This window comes from Fulvia fulva, chromosome 3 (assembly GCF_020509005.1).
Source record: "Fulvia fulva chromosome 3, complete sequence".
NCBI lineage: Eukaryota > Fungi > Ascomycota > Dothideomycetes > Mycosphaerellales > Mycosphaerellaceae > Fulvia > Fulvia fulva.
The window spans coordinates 5,917,146-5,935,625 of NC_063014.1; the positions used below are offsets into that span (position 1 = coordinate 5,917,146).

Genomic DNA, 18,480 nt, shown 5'->3' on the forward strand with positions numbered 1-18,480 from the left:
CAAGGCTATAAAGAAGTCGGCGACTTTCATAGGATTTTAGCAGTGACGATGACATGTTCGCTCACCGCGAGCCTGTCGGGCGTATGTTTTGCCCGTTGCCCAGAGCAGACAGCACTGCGAGACATTTAGACTTTGGAGTGACGTGGTGGATCTCTGTCAGCCACGCTAGATCTTGCGGATACCGCCGTTCATGCACAGATCGGCACTAACCTAAAGTGCTCTTCGCGATTTCCTTCGCAGACGCGTTGAAATCATCCTTTCTCTTTCACGTCCCGCGCGACCATATGAACACCAACGAGTTACCACTGTCATCGACAACAGCATGAGCGACGTTCACCAGTAGGGCTTTCCGCAGCATGGCGGGCGGTCAAGGAGCCTCGAAGCGTGCCAACATCAAAAGAGCCAAGCAAAAGCAGGCATACAAGAAGGCTTTGAGGGCTCGCCAGAAGTTCGAGGCCTCACTGCCGAGAGTGTCAGAGGTAACTGAATCTTGCACAGATGACAGAGGTAAGTACTGACTCAAGGTAAGGACGATCTCCTAGCTTTTCAATTCAAGCACTTCGGCGATGACACTGCACCGGAGAACTGGTTCATCGACAAGGAGACTGCCATTAAGGGACCTCTTCTTGACGACGAGCTTGGCTACTACGACGATGGTGTGAAGCGAACCCTTACCGACGAACAGATCGCGATCTTTCGCAGGACCGAGTTGTGGCAGATGAAGCAAGAGCAGAAGGAAGAAGGAGCCGAAGATGAAGATGAAGAAGAAGAGGGAGAAGACAAGGCAGAGCGCGCGATGTCGCCAGTATCTGATGTCTCGAGTTTGGAGGATGACTTGCTTGCTTACGCTACGGTGAAGCGAAAAGAGCATCTTTCACCGCCGAAGCAACCAGCTCGAAGAACCTCCAGCAACTCGCGCAGCGACACGACCGCATCATCTGCGACACGAAAGAGACAAAGGGAAGAGGAGGTACCATACGATCGACGACACAAGCGCAAATGGGAGGCCTATGTCGGAGATGTCGACCCTGAGCATGGCTCGCTTACACAACGCCGAATGGCCCGCGAGATGGATGACCAACAAACTGAGCCTGTTGATCTGGACTACTAGGCCTTTCATGAAGAGCAATTAACTTACCAAAAATGGGCACGACTGGCGATACATCGAAACAACATTCTACGTAAGTTGAAAGTCCCTTTCATCCTCTCCCACAGCACATGATGAGAAAACATAGTCATCCTTAGACGGAAAGCTTAACAAGATTTCTGCATTCGGGTTCGGTCATTGGCACTTACCCAGGCAGTGCTTGAGCGGCTGCTGTCGACTGTCTAATCTTCTCTCTGACTGCAAAACCCTTCCTTCTGGCGTTCTCGTTCCTGTAGCGGAGCTGTGCTAATGATTGAAGCAGGCTACTGTGCTCGTCTACCACAGACATGCTCTACTCATCATCCTTGACCCACGCATCAAACCATCTTACAGCCTGGAAGTAGGCACTCTCTTGAGCGAACGCCTTCTTCTTATCTGTCAAGTTCGTCCGCACAGCAAAGCCGTGCTCAGCATTGGCATAAAGCGAGGTCTGATATGTCTTGTTGCCTTCAAAGAAGATCGATTCGATATTGGTCCGGTTCTCTGGCGTGTTTGAAGCGTCGAGATCACCGAAGACAATACTGATGGGCCCTGCGATAGCTTCCCATTCTTCGGCAAGAACGGCAGATGGGTGTGCTGTAAAGCCAGCATCGACACCACGTCCTTCAGCCAGGAAACGAGCGACATATTTGCCACCAAAACAATACCCAACTGCAGCAACTTTTTCGGCCTCCAGCTCGCCGCGCGTGGAGTTGATCGCAGACTCGATGATGGTCTCGACCTGACTTTGTGGATGATGCGCTCGCCATGCAGTCATGTTGAAGGTCGAGTTGGGATCACTCAGAGCATCGGCCGGGACTGGATCGCCACGGAATAGATCTGGCATTACCACTAGATAGCCAGCCTTCGCAAGACTGTCCGCAAGAAGGCGATTGTTCACCAGCGCATTGCCGAAGATGTCGGTCAGGTACAAGATCGCTGTGTCGGTCTTTGTTTTCCGGCCATATCCTCGTGGATATGCGAGGTACAGAGTTTCTGGAGAACGAAGTCAGCGGTTGAGTCAGAGACCGCATCAAGTACACGATGTAAATCGACTCACCTCCACCAATAGACTTGGTCTGCCCGGTAGAATTCCCGTTATGAAGCACACCATTCAAGTGCCAGGATCCACCATGTGTCTTGCTGAACACATCTCCAGCATGCTCATGACGCAAGTCCGGCTCTCCATGTGCCAGCACATTGGACGTGGTGGCGAGCAACGCAGCAGCTATCTGGATGAATGTTGACTTCATTGTTATGGTCAAAGTATGGAGGCAAACAAGGACTCAAGGACAAGATATCATCACGACTATCACATTTACACCATCGTTATCTCCGCACCTGTTCGGCCGCGTTGCTACGATGAACAATGCAGATCGCGTTCGACCTTGCGTCGTGCCAAGGTGTAATCTAGGCTGAATAGAGATGCACGTGCGAAGGTCTCACCTATAGCGGCATGTTATCGTGCAGTGCGAAGGTTCACTGCCCGCTTCGATTGCATCACTGGGGATCTCGTGCTTTCGTAGATTGCAGTGTGCTGGAGCTGGTGCCGGCCTTGGCAGTGGTGGTGGTCGGCATTTGGAAGTTGGGGATGTCCGATGGATGTGTTGAAGGAAGCGAGGTGCTGCAGAGGAGGCTTCGGGCCCTGTGGCGAGGTGGCGAAAGTAGTTTAGCGTCAGTCTGGCTGCTTTAGCTGAGATAACACGACCTCAGCGTCGTCGACATCGTGTTCTTGCTTCGTCCTGATATCGCATTCCTCAATCGTGCACCGTGTCGTTGTGGCCCTTCTATACCTTCAAGCGCGCGCATTTCAATCTATTCGATTATTCGTATGAGGTCCCGACCTCATCTCCAGTGGGCGAGAAGACCCCAATCATGTTCCATGCCCGCAGGGACCTACTCCGATCGATCGAGGCGTGACAGATGCCCTTCTCGCTAGCAGGTACAAGACGCTGGAGTGCATGGCGTAGCTTTAGCTCAGCCCTTTAACACTCGCTGGAACGAGGCCTAAATGCGGAAAAGTCGGTACATAAAGAGCTTCGAGAAGCCTCTGACGTCTGGCCACACGGTGAAGAAGCCTAAATTCAAGCTTCAATGGCAAGACTTGTAACCAGGTACAGTACAGGTTCGCCGACAGTACCGGACCCACTGGCTGGTAGAACGAATGCCGTCCGCGGAGTAGCAGAACTCTGGAAAGTACCGAAACGCTTCGAAGCGACTACCACTGGTCCACGATCGCATGGCTGAGCGTAGAGCAGATCGAGCTTACCAAACCTTGGTTACTGGAGGTCGTGGACTGTGCTTGGCAGCATGTTCGGGCAGGATACAAGAAGCTACGACCAGCTTGATGAGATGGTGGTAATCCGTCACGCACTGCCATCAAGCCAACCACCACAGGACCTCGCCCAAAAATATAACAATGCCGCCCAAAGTCCACATCGTGCGCCACGCAGAAGGCTTTCATGTTCGTCCGTGCTCCATCGAAGACACTACTTGCTGACTTCCACAGAACTGCTCGAAAGGCGGCGAAGGCATCCACGACCCATTTCTCACTGAGAAAGGCCAAGAACAATGCCGCGAACTATGCTCCCAATTCTCAGAGCACGACAAGATCGATCTCCTGATGGCCAGTCCAATGAAGCGCACTATACAGACTTGTCAAACCTCCTTCGCGCCGGTGGTAGCTCGCGGACACAAGATCTTGCTTATGCCTCTCGCACAAGAATCGTCAAACGAGCCAATGGACACCGGGTCTTCTGAAGAACAGCTGAAGGACACTTTCGGCGATCTCATTGATACATCACGGCTCGAGCTTTTTCCATATTGGCACAGCAACAAGGGCCAGTTCGACACAGATGGAGTGTCTCAGATCGAGCGCGCGTTGCATCTCAGGAACGTCCTCAAAGGTCGACCGGAGAAGAACATTGTCCTAGTCACGCATGGGTCCTTTGCGCACTTCGTAGCTGGCAATGTGAATGCAGAGGGGAAACAGATGACGAGGATGTGGTCAAATGCGAAGTGTAGAACCTACAAGTTCGCCGATGATGATGTTCATGGCGATGCTAGACTTGTAGAACTGCAGGAGTCAATTGATCGAAGACCTGATCTTGAGAAGGAGGGCGATGCTTTTGTCTGGTCGCTGGACAGTGTGAAGAGAGGGTCTGCGGGTAATATTCATGCTACTGCTGGCGTTGTGGAGGCTGTGAAGTCTTGAGTGCTTCAGGGACAGCGCTTTGGGTGTACTACTCACTACAACGACGGCACCATCAATTGCAGCATGTGTATTATGGCATGCGCTTGCAGTTATCCATGCGTTCCCCGGTTTTTCTCATCTACCCGCGGCAGACCTGTGCCACTGGGCTTCCAAGCTGTGATGTTGGCGATTGGAGAAAGTCCTAGTGGACGCCTTGCATCTCAGGCTTGCGTTCATCCGACTTTGTCATTGTCCGACCTTGGAACATGCTCCAAAGCACGATGAAATCCGCAGACGACTCTTGTGGTTTCTTTCCATCTCTCCGACGCTTTCAGCTTCGTGTACCATCTCAGGGTCTGCTTCCTTCTGATCTCATCATCATCCGTCTACTGCGCTGACGTTACATTATGACAGATATCAACATCGCCAGTCGATACACACTCTACAAAAAGGCACAAGCGCGAGTTGTCAGATGGCTGGTGGCTACAGCTTCATCATGTCGCCGCAGCGCCACCACAACGTCGCTCTCCAGTGGTACAGTCTCTAGCAAGGGCCTTGCCACATACACAGAACTAATCATTTCCTGGAAACCACCGATTGAGATACCTAAGAACGTCCTTGAGCTTTTGCAGGACGTTATTACTGGGTGACAAGATTGTGCGGACTTTTACGATGCGCTGCAACAGCAATGTGAAGGTCAACGAAGCCTCATCGAAGTATTGCAGAATGTCTACGACAAGCTGAAAGAAGCAAGGATGAAGAGAAAGGAGAAGAGTGTGAAGCAAACTAAGACTCACGCACAGCACAATGTCCCTGAAGTTCGGCGAGGAGAATTCAGGCTGCATCAACCCTCAGGTCATTCATTAAAGTTTACTCTTTCGATCTATCAGTGGCATGCCCACCTGCCGGTAATCCAAGCATCTCCTGAAGATCCATTTCTTTCGAAGAATCGCTGGAATCATCGTCACACTCATCACCAAACCGCCGCTGGGCTTCCCGTTCTTCATCAGCAAGCACGGGCTTCGTGATCCAATGCAGCACACAAGCCGCCAAAAGAGCTGCGGAATAAGCAATTAGCCCATCACACCTCAAGACTTCGGAGACGACACTTACCTTCCACTTTGCATCCAAGATAGCACAACCAAGCCGGCATCCCATCAAACAACAGCAGCGATATCTTGACAGCGACATTCAACAGCATCGTGATCGCACATCCAACCACAGTCCTCACAACCGCGTTCCTCAGCGGCAGCATCAACCCATTGCCTTTGCGATGCACTGTAATAAGTGGCACCAGAAATCTCAGTGTGAGGACGAGCTGGGCCAGTAGCTCGACTGAGAGCATGGACCCAATCGCAAAGTACTCCAGTCCGATGATGCAGATTTGGGCGTTGACCATGTATGCTATGCGACTGTAATAGCCGTCAGTAGTGCCATGTCATGGTCCTTTGTGGTCTCGACTTACAATCTGATAGCGACTATGGTAGTCGCGATGTAAGGTAGTATGATGAGCAGACTGCTCAACACGTACTCTGGCGTTTTCCGACGAGGCTTTCGCTTCCATGAGATGACATAGGCCCTCTCGATCAAGAAGGCGAATTCTGACGCCTTGGAGCTGTTGTGCAACAGCATGCCTTTCACAATATCAGCCATTCTATACCTCCGCAGCAGCTCGACCTGAACTCACAAACAATCATCATAGCATTACACAGCTCCTCCGTCCTCTCCCATTGCACATGCATCATCAACGTCACCGCGACGATGTACAAGAACGTCGTCACATAACACTGCAATCACTCATCAGCAAACCATAGCCTTACCAATCCCTCGGTCCATCACACCACTCACCAGCAAACACAACGCCGTCGCCACCGTCAACCCCTCCCTCCCACCCTTCGGCCACCTCCCCCACACCAAAAGCGCCACAACCGGCAACGCCAAACTCGACACCACCAACGACACCACATCCGCCGCAACATGGTACTCCGTCCGCACAGGGTTCTCATCACTGATGATCGCCATTGTCGCACGCCTGTACTGTTCAATCCCTATCCCATCGATGTATGTCAACACGCAAACACGCGATAAGCCACCCAGCCAAATCACCAGCCAAGATCCTTCCCCATAAACGAGTACGCCCGTACGAGTCGTGTGGTGGTACTGTAACTCCACAAAGATACGTACGTGAGAGAGTGCGAACCTCCTCCGGAGATGAGCCATGATCAGGTCAATCCAGGAACCTGGCACGTATAACAGCCCGATCCCTGTAGAACTTCCCCGTCTGTGTACAGTAATACGCGGAGATTGCCAGGATCAGCTGGGTCAGCCTTCTCGTTCGCGCGACTATCCTGGAAAGGTTCGCATCGATAGCACTGCTTTGGGATGTCGAGCGCCTCACCACTTCCCCGGACCCCAGCTGGCCGAAGGGCCCCCAGCCAATTGCCGACAATTTGATTGAGCTTTGCCATTACAACTTCACCTTGCACCTCGAAGACCCCTTAGCATCTATCTTTTCCGCGCACTCGAGCCGGCAACGAGTGCGAGGGGGGGGGGCCCTCACGAGGCAGGGGTAGGGGCCCCGCCGATGTGCCCTCCCCGAGGCGCAACGGCGACGTGCAAGATAGTCAACATTGATGAAATCTGATGGGCAATTGATTGGCAACTGGGGGCCTGTCGGCTAACTGGGGGTCGGGGAAGTGGAGAGGTGTCGAGGGGGTTGGTAGTGGTTGTTCGGGCCCGAGAGCACCACTGCGTACGCATATGATCCGCTCCATAGGGAGGGGGATGTTCTGAACGGTTTTCTTGAATCTGGGCCTAACTTTGGCTTATGCTATGCGTGTGTCTCTCACTAGTGTACACTATCTGCCGCCACCAACGAGTGCTGGTGGTTGGGTATCTCGTGGTCGTAAGCCCTTCTCACGGCCGTAATGCTTCGCGCGCCAACCTCCTTCCATGCCGATCCCTCCAATGCGCCAAACCCCTGAATGAACAACGATGCTGTAATACCGGCGGCCGGGGTAAATGCGTGCAAGAGCATCAAGCTGCAGAGTCATCGTTCTGAGTGCTTGTAACACTAGACGGCGAACGAGGCTCAGGCTTGCGAGGTTTGCGACGGACAGTCAAGTCCAGACCTTCAACTTCATCGCCTTCATCCTCCTCCTTCATACTCTCGAACCCGCTCTCATTGTCAGAGATCAGATCGTCATCGTCGTCGCCATCTATGTTGGCATACTGCCGCAAAGCGCGCCATGAACCGCTAATCGCACCATCCAGATCTCGCAGACTGCGCTCAAACTGGTCGATAAGCATTTGTGGGTCAGCATCTTCTGCCAGAGCGTCCGTATGAAGAGATTCGATGACTGGAAACTCGATCTCAGGTACTGGAAGTTCGGTCCCAAATGAATCAGTGGCGCTGAGTGGATTCCCGTTGAAAGAGAGAGGTTCAATAGAAGGCATAGGGTCTTCCAAGTGTGGTAGGTCGTTCATAGCTGACATGTACTCTGGACTTGTGTCGTATCCATTGAAGCTCGAGAAGTCCGGCCAAGGGTTTGAATCATCCGGTGAGAATCCAATGTCTGCGCCGAATGGCAGAGACGGGCGACGATCGTCAACGCCACCGTTAGAGGACAGAAAGTGTTCCGGGTCCGTCTCAGTGCTTGACAAGCTTGTTCCACGGGAATGCATTTGCATTGTTTTGTGGCTGTGCCTCTTGATAGGCCCGCCTTCCGATGTCCACTGCTTGTGATATGAAAAGCGGTTGCGATCACTCTCGTTCTGAATCGGGTCGTCTTCGAGATCGAAGGGATTGCCCGAGGTCATGTCAGTCATCGTCGACCCGGCTGTCGAGCTTGCCGTCGAAGGCCGTATGATGTCTGCAGGGTCATGTAAGCGGATAGGAGGGTCAACGAGGCCCATATCCAGGTCAATCATCGAAGACACCGAGCTACGCAGGGGAGAAGGATCTAATGAACCCATGCTATGCGAATAGTCGCCGCCGCCGAAGTGGCCTATGGGCTCTGTCGTAGAGTGCTTCAGTCCGGGCCGGAAGCCAGGTGGCAAGTCATCACTGGCAGGAAATGGTGGTGGCCCGAATGAGATATCATCCTCATCAGCCTGTACTGGCTCCGCAGTCGAGAAAGACCAGTCCATAGTGCCACGCTTCGTTTGTGGAGCCAATGGTCGAAGAACTGGAGCAGGTTCTGCAGCAGGGGGGAATGTCCAGGCCATAGTGTCGCGTTTGCTCGAATCGCTAGCCTGACCATATTGGTACTCTTCATCTTCATCATCGTCGTGATGTCGCGATGCCGGCTTCACCGTGTCTTCGTTGATGGCATCCATGTGTAGGGCAAACGTGGAAGTGGCTGTACCCCCATGGTCGGCTGCATCCAGGTCGATCTCGATCATGCTTTCCCTAGTTGGAGCATTACTAGTGAAATTCCGCAGTGGCAGGTCTGATGGTGGTGACGGGCTGGGTTCCTCAACTGGTGTGGCAATCTGGTAGCCAACATTCTGGTCAAAGATTGGCGCCAGCGACTTTTCGCCTCTTGTTGCAGACTTATCGACCCACTCTCTCTTGATGCGTTCAGCTACGCTGAGGTTGGTGGTACTCAATGGCGGCAGCCTGGATCCAGCCTGAGCTTCTGCCGCTTCCAATCCAAGAGGTTCAGTCACAATCGGCATCTGACTAAACCTTCTGTCAAAGTCCTCCGATGTGCTGAAGTTCCAGCCGTCCAACGGGTCCACATCTTCCACTATCGGCGCATCCTCGCCTTCGAGCTGAATCTTGGGATCCGTGGGTCCGGCGATCCATAGCGATGTACGAGAGCCACCGCCGTGTTCCCACATCTTGAAGCGCTCCACTAAACGAATGAGACCGCTAGTCGGGTACTTCTCGCTTGTGTTGAAAATCGCGGGGTGCTCAAGAACGTCCTTTGCAGTAGGTCGCGCTTTGGCATCAAGGTTGAGGCAGAACGAAATGAGGTCTCGTAGATCGGGAGAGTACTCTTCGCTCTCGAGGCGGGGAGGGCCCGACAGCTTGAGCATATCGCCCAAGCTATCAACGGCTACCTTCGTGTTTGGTGGCGCTCCGGTTGCCATCTCGAAGATTGTGATACCAAACGACCAGATATCGACCTCAGTGCCATATCCCACTTCCAAGGTGCTATTGTCAAGTTTGAGAAGCATCTCTTGCGGCATCCAGTGCGGCGTACCAATGACGGTCTTGCGTTTGGCGTTGCTGTCTTCGAGGTTTCCCACGATGCCAAAATCTCCCAGCTGAATCTCGCCATCTTCTGTGATGTACACGTTGGCGCACTTGATGTCGCGGTGTATGATGTGAAGATCATGCATTCCTTTCAGAGCCATTGCGAGTTCTCGGGCAATTGCAATAATGTAGTGCTCCGGTAGCCCAGCGGGTCTACCATTCTTCTCGAAAGGTCGCATCAAAGTTCGCACACTGCCACCAGTGCAATAGTCGGCAATGATCCAGAGCTGAGAATGCAGATCAAAGGCATCGTGTATCACATTCACGTTTGGGACATTGTTATCCCTCAGCTGCTTCAGCACGCTGACCTCGTTTCTGAAATCCTTGATGTTCGCATCCCGCGGATTTTGAATCGCATAGTTGGCGTCCCAGTCCAGGTCATCAATATTACTAATCTTGATGGCTACCAGATTGCCGTTGCGCTTATCTCTGCATTTGTAGACGCGCCCATAAGCGCCTTTACCAATGAGCTCAAGGAACTCGTATGGGGGCACGGATGTGTTTGAGCGTTCAGCATTGCGCACGATGGTCTCGTACATGTCTTTTGCATCTTTGACCCTACGCGTCTTTTCTTGCAGGTCGGCCATAATGCGCGAGCCTGGATCGAGTCGTGAAGCGTCCATGATGATGTCGACACCAGAGTCGTGCCGAACAACGCGATGCTCCGAGACCGAGCTGAGTCGAGGATGGAACCTTGCGCGGATGGTGTTCTCCGATGCGTCTTGGGCACGTGTATTGTCGTGTCGAATAAATTGTTCGAAGGTGAGCCTGACTTCCGGCGAGGAAGATTCTTCCTCTTCCGAGGACTCTTGATCGTCGTCTACCTTGGAAGCTTCCGCAAGACCCCAAAAGTTACTGAGCTTCTTCGTTCCCTCTTTGTCGAGCAGGTTGGCTTGTTTTGGCTTGTTCGCACGACGATCTCCTTTCGCGATCTTTTGAGCTCGACGTCTGCCAAACTTGGATCGAATGTCAGGAATGAGAATCAACTCATTCACCCCTGCAAAGGAGTCAGCAGTGATCACTTCCCAAACTCCGGTTCAATCTGCAAGGCTCGCTGATCCGGAGAAACAAATCCAGGCCGCTGGCATGGGAAAAGCAGATGCTGGAGCAGATACTAGGCCATACACATGCTCATATCGCAGGTGATGCGCAGTCGCAATGACTATCGGAGTAGGGTGTGAAGTCACTTACAGCCTCTGATCGAAATGCGACTCTCTGTACGCGTGCGGAGGAGCGGTGACTGTACGTTGCTCCACAGCGGAGTAGACAAGCCGCTGGCACCAAAGCTGCCTTGTACGCTGGCCGGTGAAGTCAGGACTTGCGAGTCGTACCGATAATGGCCGAAGCTGCTGCCAAAGCTTCCAGATGCACCTGTATTGAAAGAGTGAGTAGCTTGGTCATCGCTGGTTGGGTCGGAGGTGTTGGTATTGATGCGTGCCAGTGACGGCGTCGCCCTGCCTGACGACACCTTACTGTCGTGCCGCACACGGGCGGCGGACGGTGTGTTCGCAATTGGGCACGCGAACGACATCGTTGCGGGTGGTGTGTTTGGGTGCACGTGAGGATGGGTGAAGTTGAGGTTGAAGGAGGGGTGGGTGTATTCAAGCGGGACTGCACGACTTACCCGATCGACCACCGCGCGCGCTCAACCAGGCGCGCTAACCTTATACTCCGTCGTCTCAGTTGCTCGCAAGATCTCTCGACGTTGATGGAGGTGCATAGTAATCCTTCCTCGCCACAATCTGGCCTTATTGAGTCTGTACTCGTTGGGAAGGTGCCATCCACAGGCTCACAACACTTCAGCTCAATGTCATCAAGATGAAAGGGACTTCAATGCACTTTGTAACTCCTCAAACTCCCGTGCCACGACCAGATATGTCGATGTTACAATGTACGCTCTTGCTCGACTGAGGTCGAATTGCGCACAGACTTTGCGGGTATGCCGCCGCTAGCCACTAGCGTGCCAGAACCCTTGTCGCACGACTCACGTGGCTTTTCAGCATTGGCACAACAACAAAACACAAAGACATCGATAGCTAGCTATTGAGACCCCTTGACCATAGACTTCTAGTGCAAGACGGCCGAAGAGCGTGTAGTGGATCGTTCATCTCAAAGATCTGGTCGATGTAATCTGTCGTTGTGTCAATCTTAGCAACCGTCGCTAACTACTATTCCATGCCGCAAGGGTATCGTTCTACTGCCACAGTCCAATCGAAGCGCCAACGAGCATGCACAACTGCGACACTCCCGTCAAGCGGCTCGGTCGACGCGTTATCGTGATGCATTAGCTGAGGATAGAATGTTCCCAAGCCACGAGTGGGACTTTGGCCATCTCAGATATCGAGGTGGATGACCCGCGATGGCTTGCAGACAATCTCTAGTCGTCCTCCGCAGCTCCGTCGCGATTACTCACAGCACCATAGTCAGATCTGCGAACACCTGTAGGTTTTCAGTTTTGCGTTTCGGAGTTCATGTTCAAAGCGTGCACTCACCCTTGGGTCTTCCGGTGATGTCTTGCCAAGTTGCACCGAATCTCCGTCCAGTACTGGCCAGCAGACCTTCCTCTTCTTCCTCACGCAGATCGTCATCGAGTTGTTCTTCATCCAGCTTCGGCACTCTGAAGAGAGTGACAATAAAGACGATGATGAAGATGCCCAAGAAGGCAAATTGCGCGTAAAAGTCGACCACACCAAAGTATGGGAAGTTGGCCGTAATGCGGTTCAAGAAAGTGCTGATCACTGTTGGCGTGCAGACCATCTTCGCAACTGGGTTGTCAGTACGCTCAGAGCATGGTCTGATCGCCTTGTGGTGCTTGCTGCAGTCTGGCTGGAGATCAGGAGTGTGCGAAGGCCGGTCGCAGAACGTTTGAGGACCGAACGTCGCATACGTCGGCGCAACGACCATCGCCAAGCTGTAGTTCAACGCCAGAACCATAAGCGTGAGTAGCACAGTGGCCATGAGCATGGCATTTGGAGTCGTATGCCCTTTCCTGATCTTGAACAAGGTGACCCAGAGGATGCGAATGCCAATTGTAGCCAGGCCGACCACTGTTGCGCCGAAGAATAGCAGCGTGAGGAGCAAGAAGATGATGTAGTCGATTGGAAAGACTCGGGCCGCATGTGTGAGTAGCGCATTGACGGGCTGGAAGATCTTCGTCTTGCCGAGCAGGTAGCCGCATGAGACACCGCACACTGAGTTCTTGATCTTGTCAACCATCGTGATGAGCATGCTAGCGAAGATGATGAGCGTGATGACTCCAATCAGCAGACCAAAGATCAGCTTGAGTGGACGGAAGATCGCTTCCAGCTTCAGCCAGACACGAATGAAGAAGTTGGCACCTTCACCAGAGTTCTCAGATGCGAGTCGTTCGCGACGCCTCAGTGTGCGCTCCTCGCGGTTCAGAGCCTCCAGTTCGCGGCGATCACGGGGATCGAGGCCACCTTCACGACCCTCTCCCCGTAACTCAAGCTGCCTCTGGCGTTCCTGGTTCTGGGCCAGCTGGCTGGATGTGTTCTCAGCAAGCTGAGGTGCTGACACTCTCGGGGCAGATTTGATCAGGGACACTGGAAGTAGAGCAAGACCGGGTGCCGTGTAAAGGCAGTAAAGAATGGTGCCCACAAGCATGAGCACACCAATTGAGAAAGTCAAGGCCCGTTCACCGTCTGTAATGTTTCGTCAGTATTGGGTTCCCACAAGCAGGACCACACACACGTACGGTTCTCGGTCAGCAAGTCCTTGAAGTAATCCAGATCTTTGTGCTCGTCTCTTGCTTTCTTGGCTACTGGCACGAAGAAGCCGACCAAGAACAGAATGACACAAAGCAGCAGGAAGCTGAATGTCCACTTGAAAGCACTCCATAACCTGTCCGCGACAGTCTGTTGTCCCTCATCGTAAGCCTCGTAGTAGAAGTATGTAAAAGGTACGACCAGTAGGCAAAGCACGGCGTCGAGGCTGTACAGTGTGTAGTAAACGATCTTGAGCGTGTGGATTGTGTCGTCGACTTTGTCTGGTGTCGCCCAATCCTTCTTCCTTCCCAGCTTCCGTGCAGTCGTCGACGAGACTAGCGCAATGTCGACTGGCATCAACAGCACAGTCGCCAGCAGCGCCAGAACAGTGATCCAGCATATTATCGTAACTGCCACGGTTCGCTCGCCGGGCTTCTGGTAGACGAAGACGAAGATGGCGGATATGAAGAAGATGATGGCTAGGCAGACGGCGTACGTCACCCAGATGAGGGAGGTCTCGATGAGCGCCATCAAGTCGGTGTCTGCTCTCTGGGAAAGCTGCGGCCTCTCTTGCTCTCGAGTTGTTTCGCAAGCGCCGGAGCTTGAGCCGGTGGTGTTGTTGGTTGTGGTGTTTCAGAATGTGGCTTCGACGCCTACATGTACTTTGTACTTTCCTCACAGCACGACTTCCAGCTGCACAGCGACTTCCTCTCCTACACCTGCTCTTTCCACCAGGCAGCAATCGGCAGAAGGAACGAAGGAAGAAAGAGGAGTCGCCGGCCAAAACCAAGGCACAGTCCCTCTTTCCCAGAAGAGGAGCTTGCGAACAAGGTTGCATCGTCATCGCGGAGCCGTGCCACCCCTGCACGCGTTCTAGCGCGAATGACCCGGAGCTGTGGACTCGTGGATGGTCAAGAGATGCAACTGCCAACAACAATCCGGCGCATGTGAAATTACCGGCCATTGACAGCAACAGTGATGAAGAGGAGGAAGACACACCACAATGCAGTGCTATACTGAGCTCCTACCGCCTACTGCCGTCACCCACGCGCTCTCCCTCCCATTCCTGAATGCAGGTGCGAACAATCTCATAGTCGCAAAGACATCCTTGCTGCAGGTCTTCAATGTCGCGACCTTTGATGGACGCGATAAGCTGGTGCTTGTCGGGGAGTATTCACTATCGGGCACGATCACGAATCTCGCGCGGGTGAAGTTACCAGATACCAAGGCAGGAGGCGATGCGCTGCTTCTGGCCTTCAAGGATGCGAAACTGAGCTTGATCGAATGGGACCAGGAGAATCACCGCATCAGCACGATCAGCATACACTACTATGAAGGTGACAATGTCGTCAGCCAGCCCTTTGGACCGAGTCTCGCCGACTGCGAGAATATCCTGACAGTGGACCCAAACTGGAGATGCGCGGCGTTGAAGTTTGGGACGAGGCAGCTGGCAGTGTTGCCCTTCAGGCAGCCGGATGATGAGCTGGGAGTGGAAGAGGATGAAGATGCAGAGCCCGCGTCAGCCACAGTGAAGAGGACAGAATCGATCGCGCAGAACGTCAATGGGGTAGTGGAGCAGACACCGTACAAGGCATCCTTTGTGCTTGCTCTAAGCACCTTACTGGAGGACATACGATACACTGTGGATTTGGCATTTCTATATGGCTACCGCGAGTCTACGCTTGGAATACTGTCGTCCAGCGTTCAGCGATCGAGCGCATTGCTGAATGTGCGCAGGGATGTCCTCGAGTATCGCATGTTCAAACTCGAGTTGGAACAAGGCGAGTCCACAGAGCTGCAGGTCGTCAAGCAACTGCCCAACAGTCTTTGGAAGGTCGTATGTCTGCCAGCACCTGTGGGTGGTGCGCTTCTGATAGGTACAAACTCTTTTGTGCACGTTGACCAGAACGCCAAAGTCAATTCCGTCGCTGTCAACGAGTTTGCCAAGCTGGAGAGTGATCGTGGAATGGAGGATCAGTCAGACCTGAACCTCAAACTTGAAGGATGCAGCGTAGAAGTTCTGGATGCCGAGAGCCGTCAATTGCTGGTCGTACTACACGACGGTTCGCTCGTGACTATATACTTCCAACTAAGTGGCCGTAGTATACAAGGTCTGAAGGTTTCGAGAGTCGCTTCCGAAAGCGGAGGTGATCTTATCAAAGCGGCGCCATCATGCGTGGCAAGAGTGGACGATAACAAGGTGTTCGTTGGAAGTGAGGATGGAGCGTCTTCCTTGGTCCGATGGAGCCGACATACCACTGGTCTGAGTAAGAAGCGATCGCATGGTCAGATGCTGGGACAAACTGGCGACGAGGAGGAGGAAGAGGTGGTCGAGGATGACGACGATGATCTATACGATGCCGCGCCCGAGTCGAAGAAGCGTGCTACTTCCACGGATGGCGTCGTGGAAACGGCCCCAAGTTTTCAGATTCAAGACGAGCTAGACTCCCTCGGGCCCATCAACGACATATGCCTTGGCAGGTCAGGCGAAGCACAAGCAGACCGGCTTCAATTGATGCTAGGTACCGGTCGAGGCAGAAGCAGTCGAGTATCGTGCCTCAACCGCGATATCGTCCCTATAAGTGCTCGAAAGAGTGCTCTCGGTACCGCCAAGAGCGCATGGGCTGTTCATGCGAAACGCGACGATCCTGAAGAAGATGGCTACGATAATCTTCTATTCGCTTACGACGGGCAAGACACGAAGATATACGATGTTGATGAGGTCGGTTATATGGAGCGCACGGCACAAGAGTTCGAACACGAGGGTGAAACCATCGATGTCCAAACATTAGCCAAGGATACCATAATCGTACAGTGTCGAAGATCGGAGATTCGGACCTACGACGCAGACTTAGCGTTGAGCCAAATCATACCTATGGTCGACGAGGAAACAGACGAAGAGTACGGAATTGTACATCTTTCATTCTGCGACCCATACCTGCTTGTCATCCGTGACGATAGCAGCGTCCAGGTCCTGCAGGTGCAAGGGAAGGAGATTGAACCCCTGGAAGGGGAGGGAGACATCGCAGAGAAGAAATGGCTAAGTGGGTCGATTCATGCTGGTAGCCTTACCAAAGATGAACCAGTCCTCTTCCTGCTCAGCGCCCAAGGCAGCATGCACATTTTCAGTCTGCCAACTCTCGAGCCAGTGTATCACGCCCCTGCACTGCCACACTTGCCGCCTGTGTTGTCTTCAGACATGCCGCAACGGCGCGCTGGGCCTAGAGAAGCTCTTACTGAGCTTCTCGTGGTCGAGTTGGGCACGAACGGTGTTGACATGCCGTACGTGCTCGCAAGGACGGCTCTGGACGACCTCGTGCTCTACGAACCCTTCCATCATCCAGCAACGGCATCAGTGGACGCCTGGTACACCAATCTCCGCTTCAGTAAAGTGCCGATCACTTACATACCAAAGTACAATGAAGCGATAGCCCAAGAGGAGTCAACGCGGCCGCCGCCACTCCGATGCATCGAAATCGGTGCGTACAACGCGGTCACGATACCAGGATCACCGCCTCTCCTACTGGTGAAAGAAGCCTCGAGCCTACCAAGAGTGCTAGAAGTCAAAATTACAAACGAGACGAATCACGTCGCCAGCCTCTTGCCTATACACCTCGATCACTGCAAAATGGGATTCGCGGCGTTAGGTGTCGATGGGTCGCTCGAAGAGTACCATCTGCCGTTGTCGACTTGGTATGGCACCGGGTGGAGCGTGCAGCAAGTGGACTTAGGCCCTGACGATCTCGAGGTCCGCCATTTGGCGTATCATGAGAACAGAGGGGTGTACGTTGTGGCAACGTGTAAGGATGTCGACTTTTACTTTGCGGAGGATGATCACCGGCATCTAGGACAATCTGGTGGAGGACAAGATGGTAAGTCCTGACTCTTTCACAGGCATAATTTGGTTCTCACGGCTAATAAACCGCAGATATCGCACTCCGACCACAGGTGAAGCAATACAGCATCCATACTGTCTCCTCCAAAACCCATCGCATCATCGGCAGCTACGACATGCCATACCTCGAAGCCATCACAGCGCTCAAAGTCATGCCTCTCGAGGTCTCCGAGCTCACACACGACAACGAGCTCCGCATCCTGATCAGCACAGCTGCAATGCGTGGTGAAGACATGCCAGCAAAAGGCGCCATCATGGTCTTCAACCTGATCGACGTAGTCCCAGAGCCTGACAGCCCTGAGAGTGGCATACAACTACATCTCGACGCCAGGGAGGAGACCAAGGGAGCCATCACAGCCCTTGCTCCCTTCCCTGGTGGCTTCGTGGGAACGGGACAAGGTCAGAAGATCATGATCCGCGGCCTTAAGGAGGATGGAACATGTTTGCCTGTCGCGTTTCTCGATGCACAATGCCATACAACCACCATGAAGACGCTCGGCAAGTCAGGCATGTGGCTTGCCGGCGATGCCTGGAAGGGTCTCTGGTTCGGCGGCTTCACAGAAGAACCTTACAAACTGACTGTCTTGGGCAAGGCGCCGAAGACGCAGATGGAAGTGGTGGCGGCGGATTTCCTGCCGTTCGACGGTGCACTTTACATCCTCATCGTTGATGCAGATATGGATTTGCATGTCCTGCAGTATGACCCGGAAAACCCGAAGTCGCAGAACGGCATGAGATTGTTGCACAGGAGCACCTTCCACCTGGGCCATTTCGCCACGAACATGATGCTACTGCCAAGCTCTCTCAATCCTTTCGGCGAGAACCAAACTTTCACCAACGGGGACACAGGAGATGCGCCAGGAGAGTCATCACCACTCTTCCATGTCCTGACCACCTCACTCACCGGGTCTATTGGGATGATTACACCACTGGATGAGTCGTCGTATCGACGTCTGTCAGCGCTGCAGACTCACCTTACAACGATCCTGGAACATCCCGCTTCGCTGAACCCGCGTGCGTATCGTGCGATTGAGAGTGAGAGTTTTGGAGGAGCAAGAGGTGTGGTGGATGGGAATATCGTCAGGAGGATCAATGAGCTGGGCGCAGCGAGGAGAGCTGATGTGCTGGGGAGGGCGGGCGCGGATAACTGGAGTATACGGAGTGATTTGGAAGTTGTTGGGGGTGGTGGGTTGGGTTATCTCTAGGACTGCTTGAGCACAGAAAGTCACTTCGGCTTACAACGCCAAAAACCGCTTCGCTATTCAATCCTCAACAGCG

General features: G+C 53.3%; 7 protein-coding genes across 7 annotated transcripts; 3 read left to right on the forward strand and 4 right to left on the reverse strand.

The window, feature by feature from the left end:
- Positions 1–356: 356 nt before the first annotated feature.
- On the forward strand, positions 357–1,111 carry CLAFUR5_08714 (uncharacterized protein; the record flags this gene model as incomplete). The annotated part of the gene is made up of 2 exons (XM_047907862.1): positions 357–479; positions 530–1,111. The coding sequence occupies 2 exons, from the start codon at positions 357–359 to the stop codon at positions 1,109–1,111; spliced, it is 705 nt and encodes a 234-aa protein (XP_047759321.1).
- A 328-nt stretch (positions 1,112–1,439) lies between these two features.
- CLAFUR5_08715 (Hydrolase pyvD) lies at positions 1,440–2,379 on the reverse strand (the record flags this gene model as incomplete). The annotated part of the gene is made up of 2 exons (XM_047907863.1): positions 1,440–2,122; positions 2,187–2,379. 2 exons carry the CDS (start codon positions 2,377–2,379, stop codon positions 1,440–1,442), a joined length of 876 nt encoding a protein of 291 aa, XP_047759322.1.
- A 1,166-nt stretch (positions 2,380–3,545) lies between these two features.
- On the forward strand, positions 3,546–4,340 carry CLAFUR5_08716 (uncharacterized protein; the record flags this gene model as incomplete). The annotated part of the gene is made up of 2 exons (XM_047907864.1): positions 3,546–3,590; positions 3,636–4,340. The coding sequence occupies 2 exons, from the start codon at positions 3,546–3,548 to the stop codon at positions 4,338–4,340; spliced, it is 750 nt and encodes a 249-aa protein (XP_047759320.1).
- An 849-nt stretch (positions 4,341–5,189) lies between these two features.
- CLAFUR5_08717 (uncharacterized protein) lies at positions 5,190–6,341 on the reverse strand (the record flags this gene model as incomplete). Its single annotated transcript, XM_047907865.1, has 5 exons — positions 5,190–5,377; positions 5,433–5,731; positions 5,785–5,953; positions 6,007–6,106; positions 6,168–6,341. 5 exons carry the CDS (start codon positions 6,339–6,341, stop codon positions 5,190–5,192), a joined length of 930 nt encoding a protein of 309 aa, XP_047760022.1.
- Positions 6,342–7,355: 1,014 nt separating this feature from the next.
- CLAFUR5_08718 (Serine/threonine-protein kinase KIC1) lies at positions 7,356–11,113 on the reverse strand (the record flags this gene model as incomplete). Its single annotated transcript, XM_047907866.1, has 2 exons — positions 7,356–10,579; positions 10,774–11,113. 2 exons carry the CDS (start codon positions 11,111–11,113, stop codon positions 7,356–7,358), a joined length of 3,564 nt encoding a protein of 1,187 aa, XP_047759318.1.
- An 846-nt stretch (positions 11,114–11,959) lies between these two features.
- Positions 11,960–13,838, reverse strand: CLAFUR5_08719 (putative lysosomal cobalamin transporter; the record flags this gene model as incomplete). Its single annotated transcript, XM_047907867.1, has 3 exons — positions 11,960–12,021; positions 12,075–13,244; positions 13,298–13,838. The coding sequence occupies 3 exons, from the start codon at positions 13,836–13,838 to the stop codon at positions 11,960–11,962; spliced, it is 1,773 nt and encodes a 590-aa protein (XP_047759319.1).
- Positions 13,839–14,310: 472 nt separating this feature from the next.
- Positions 14,311–18,407, forward strand: CLAFUR5_08720 (uncharacterized protein; the record flags this gene model as incomplete). The annotated part of the gene is made up of 2 exons (XM_047907868.1): positions 14,311–17,179; positions 17,236–18,407. 2 exons carry the CDS (start codon positions 14,311–14,313, stop codon positions 18,405–18,407), a joined length of 4,041 nt encoding a protein of 1,346 aa, XP_047759884.1.
- Between the last annotated feature and the right edge of the window lie 73 nt (positions 18,408–18,480).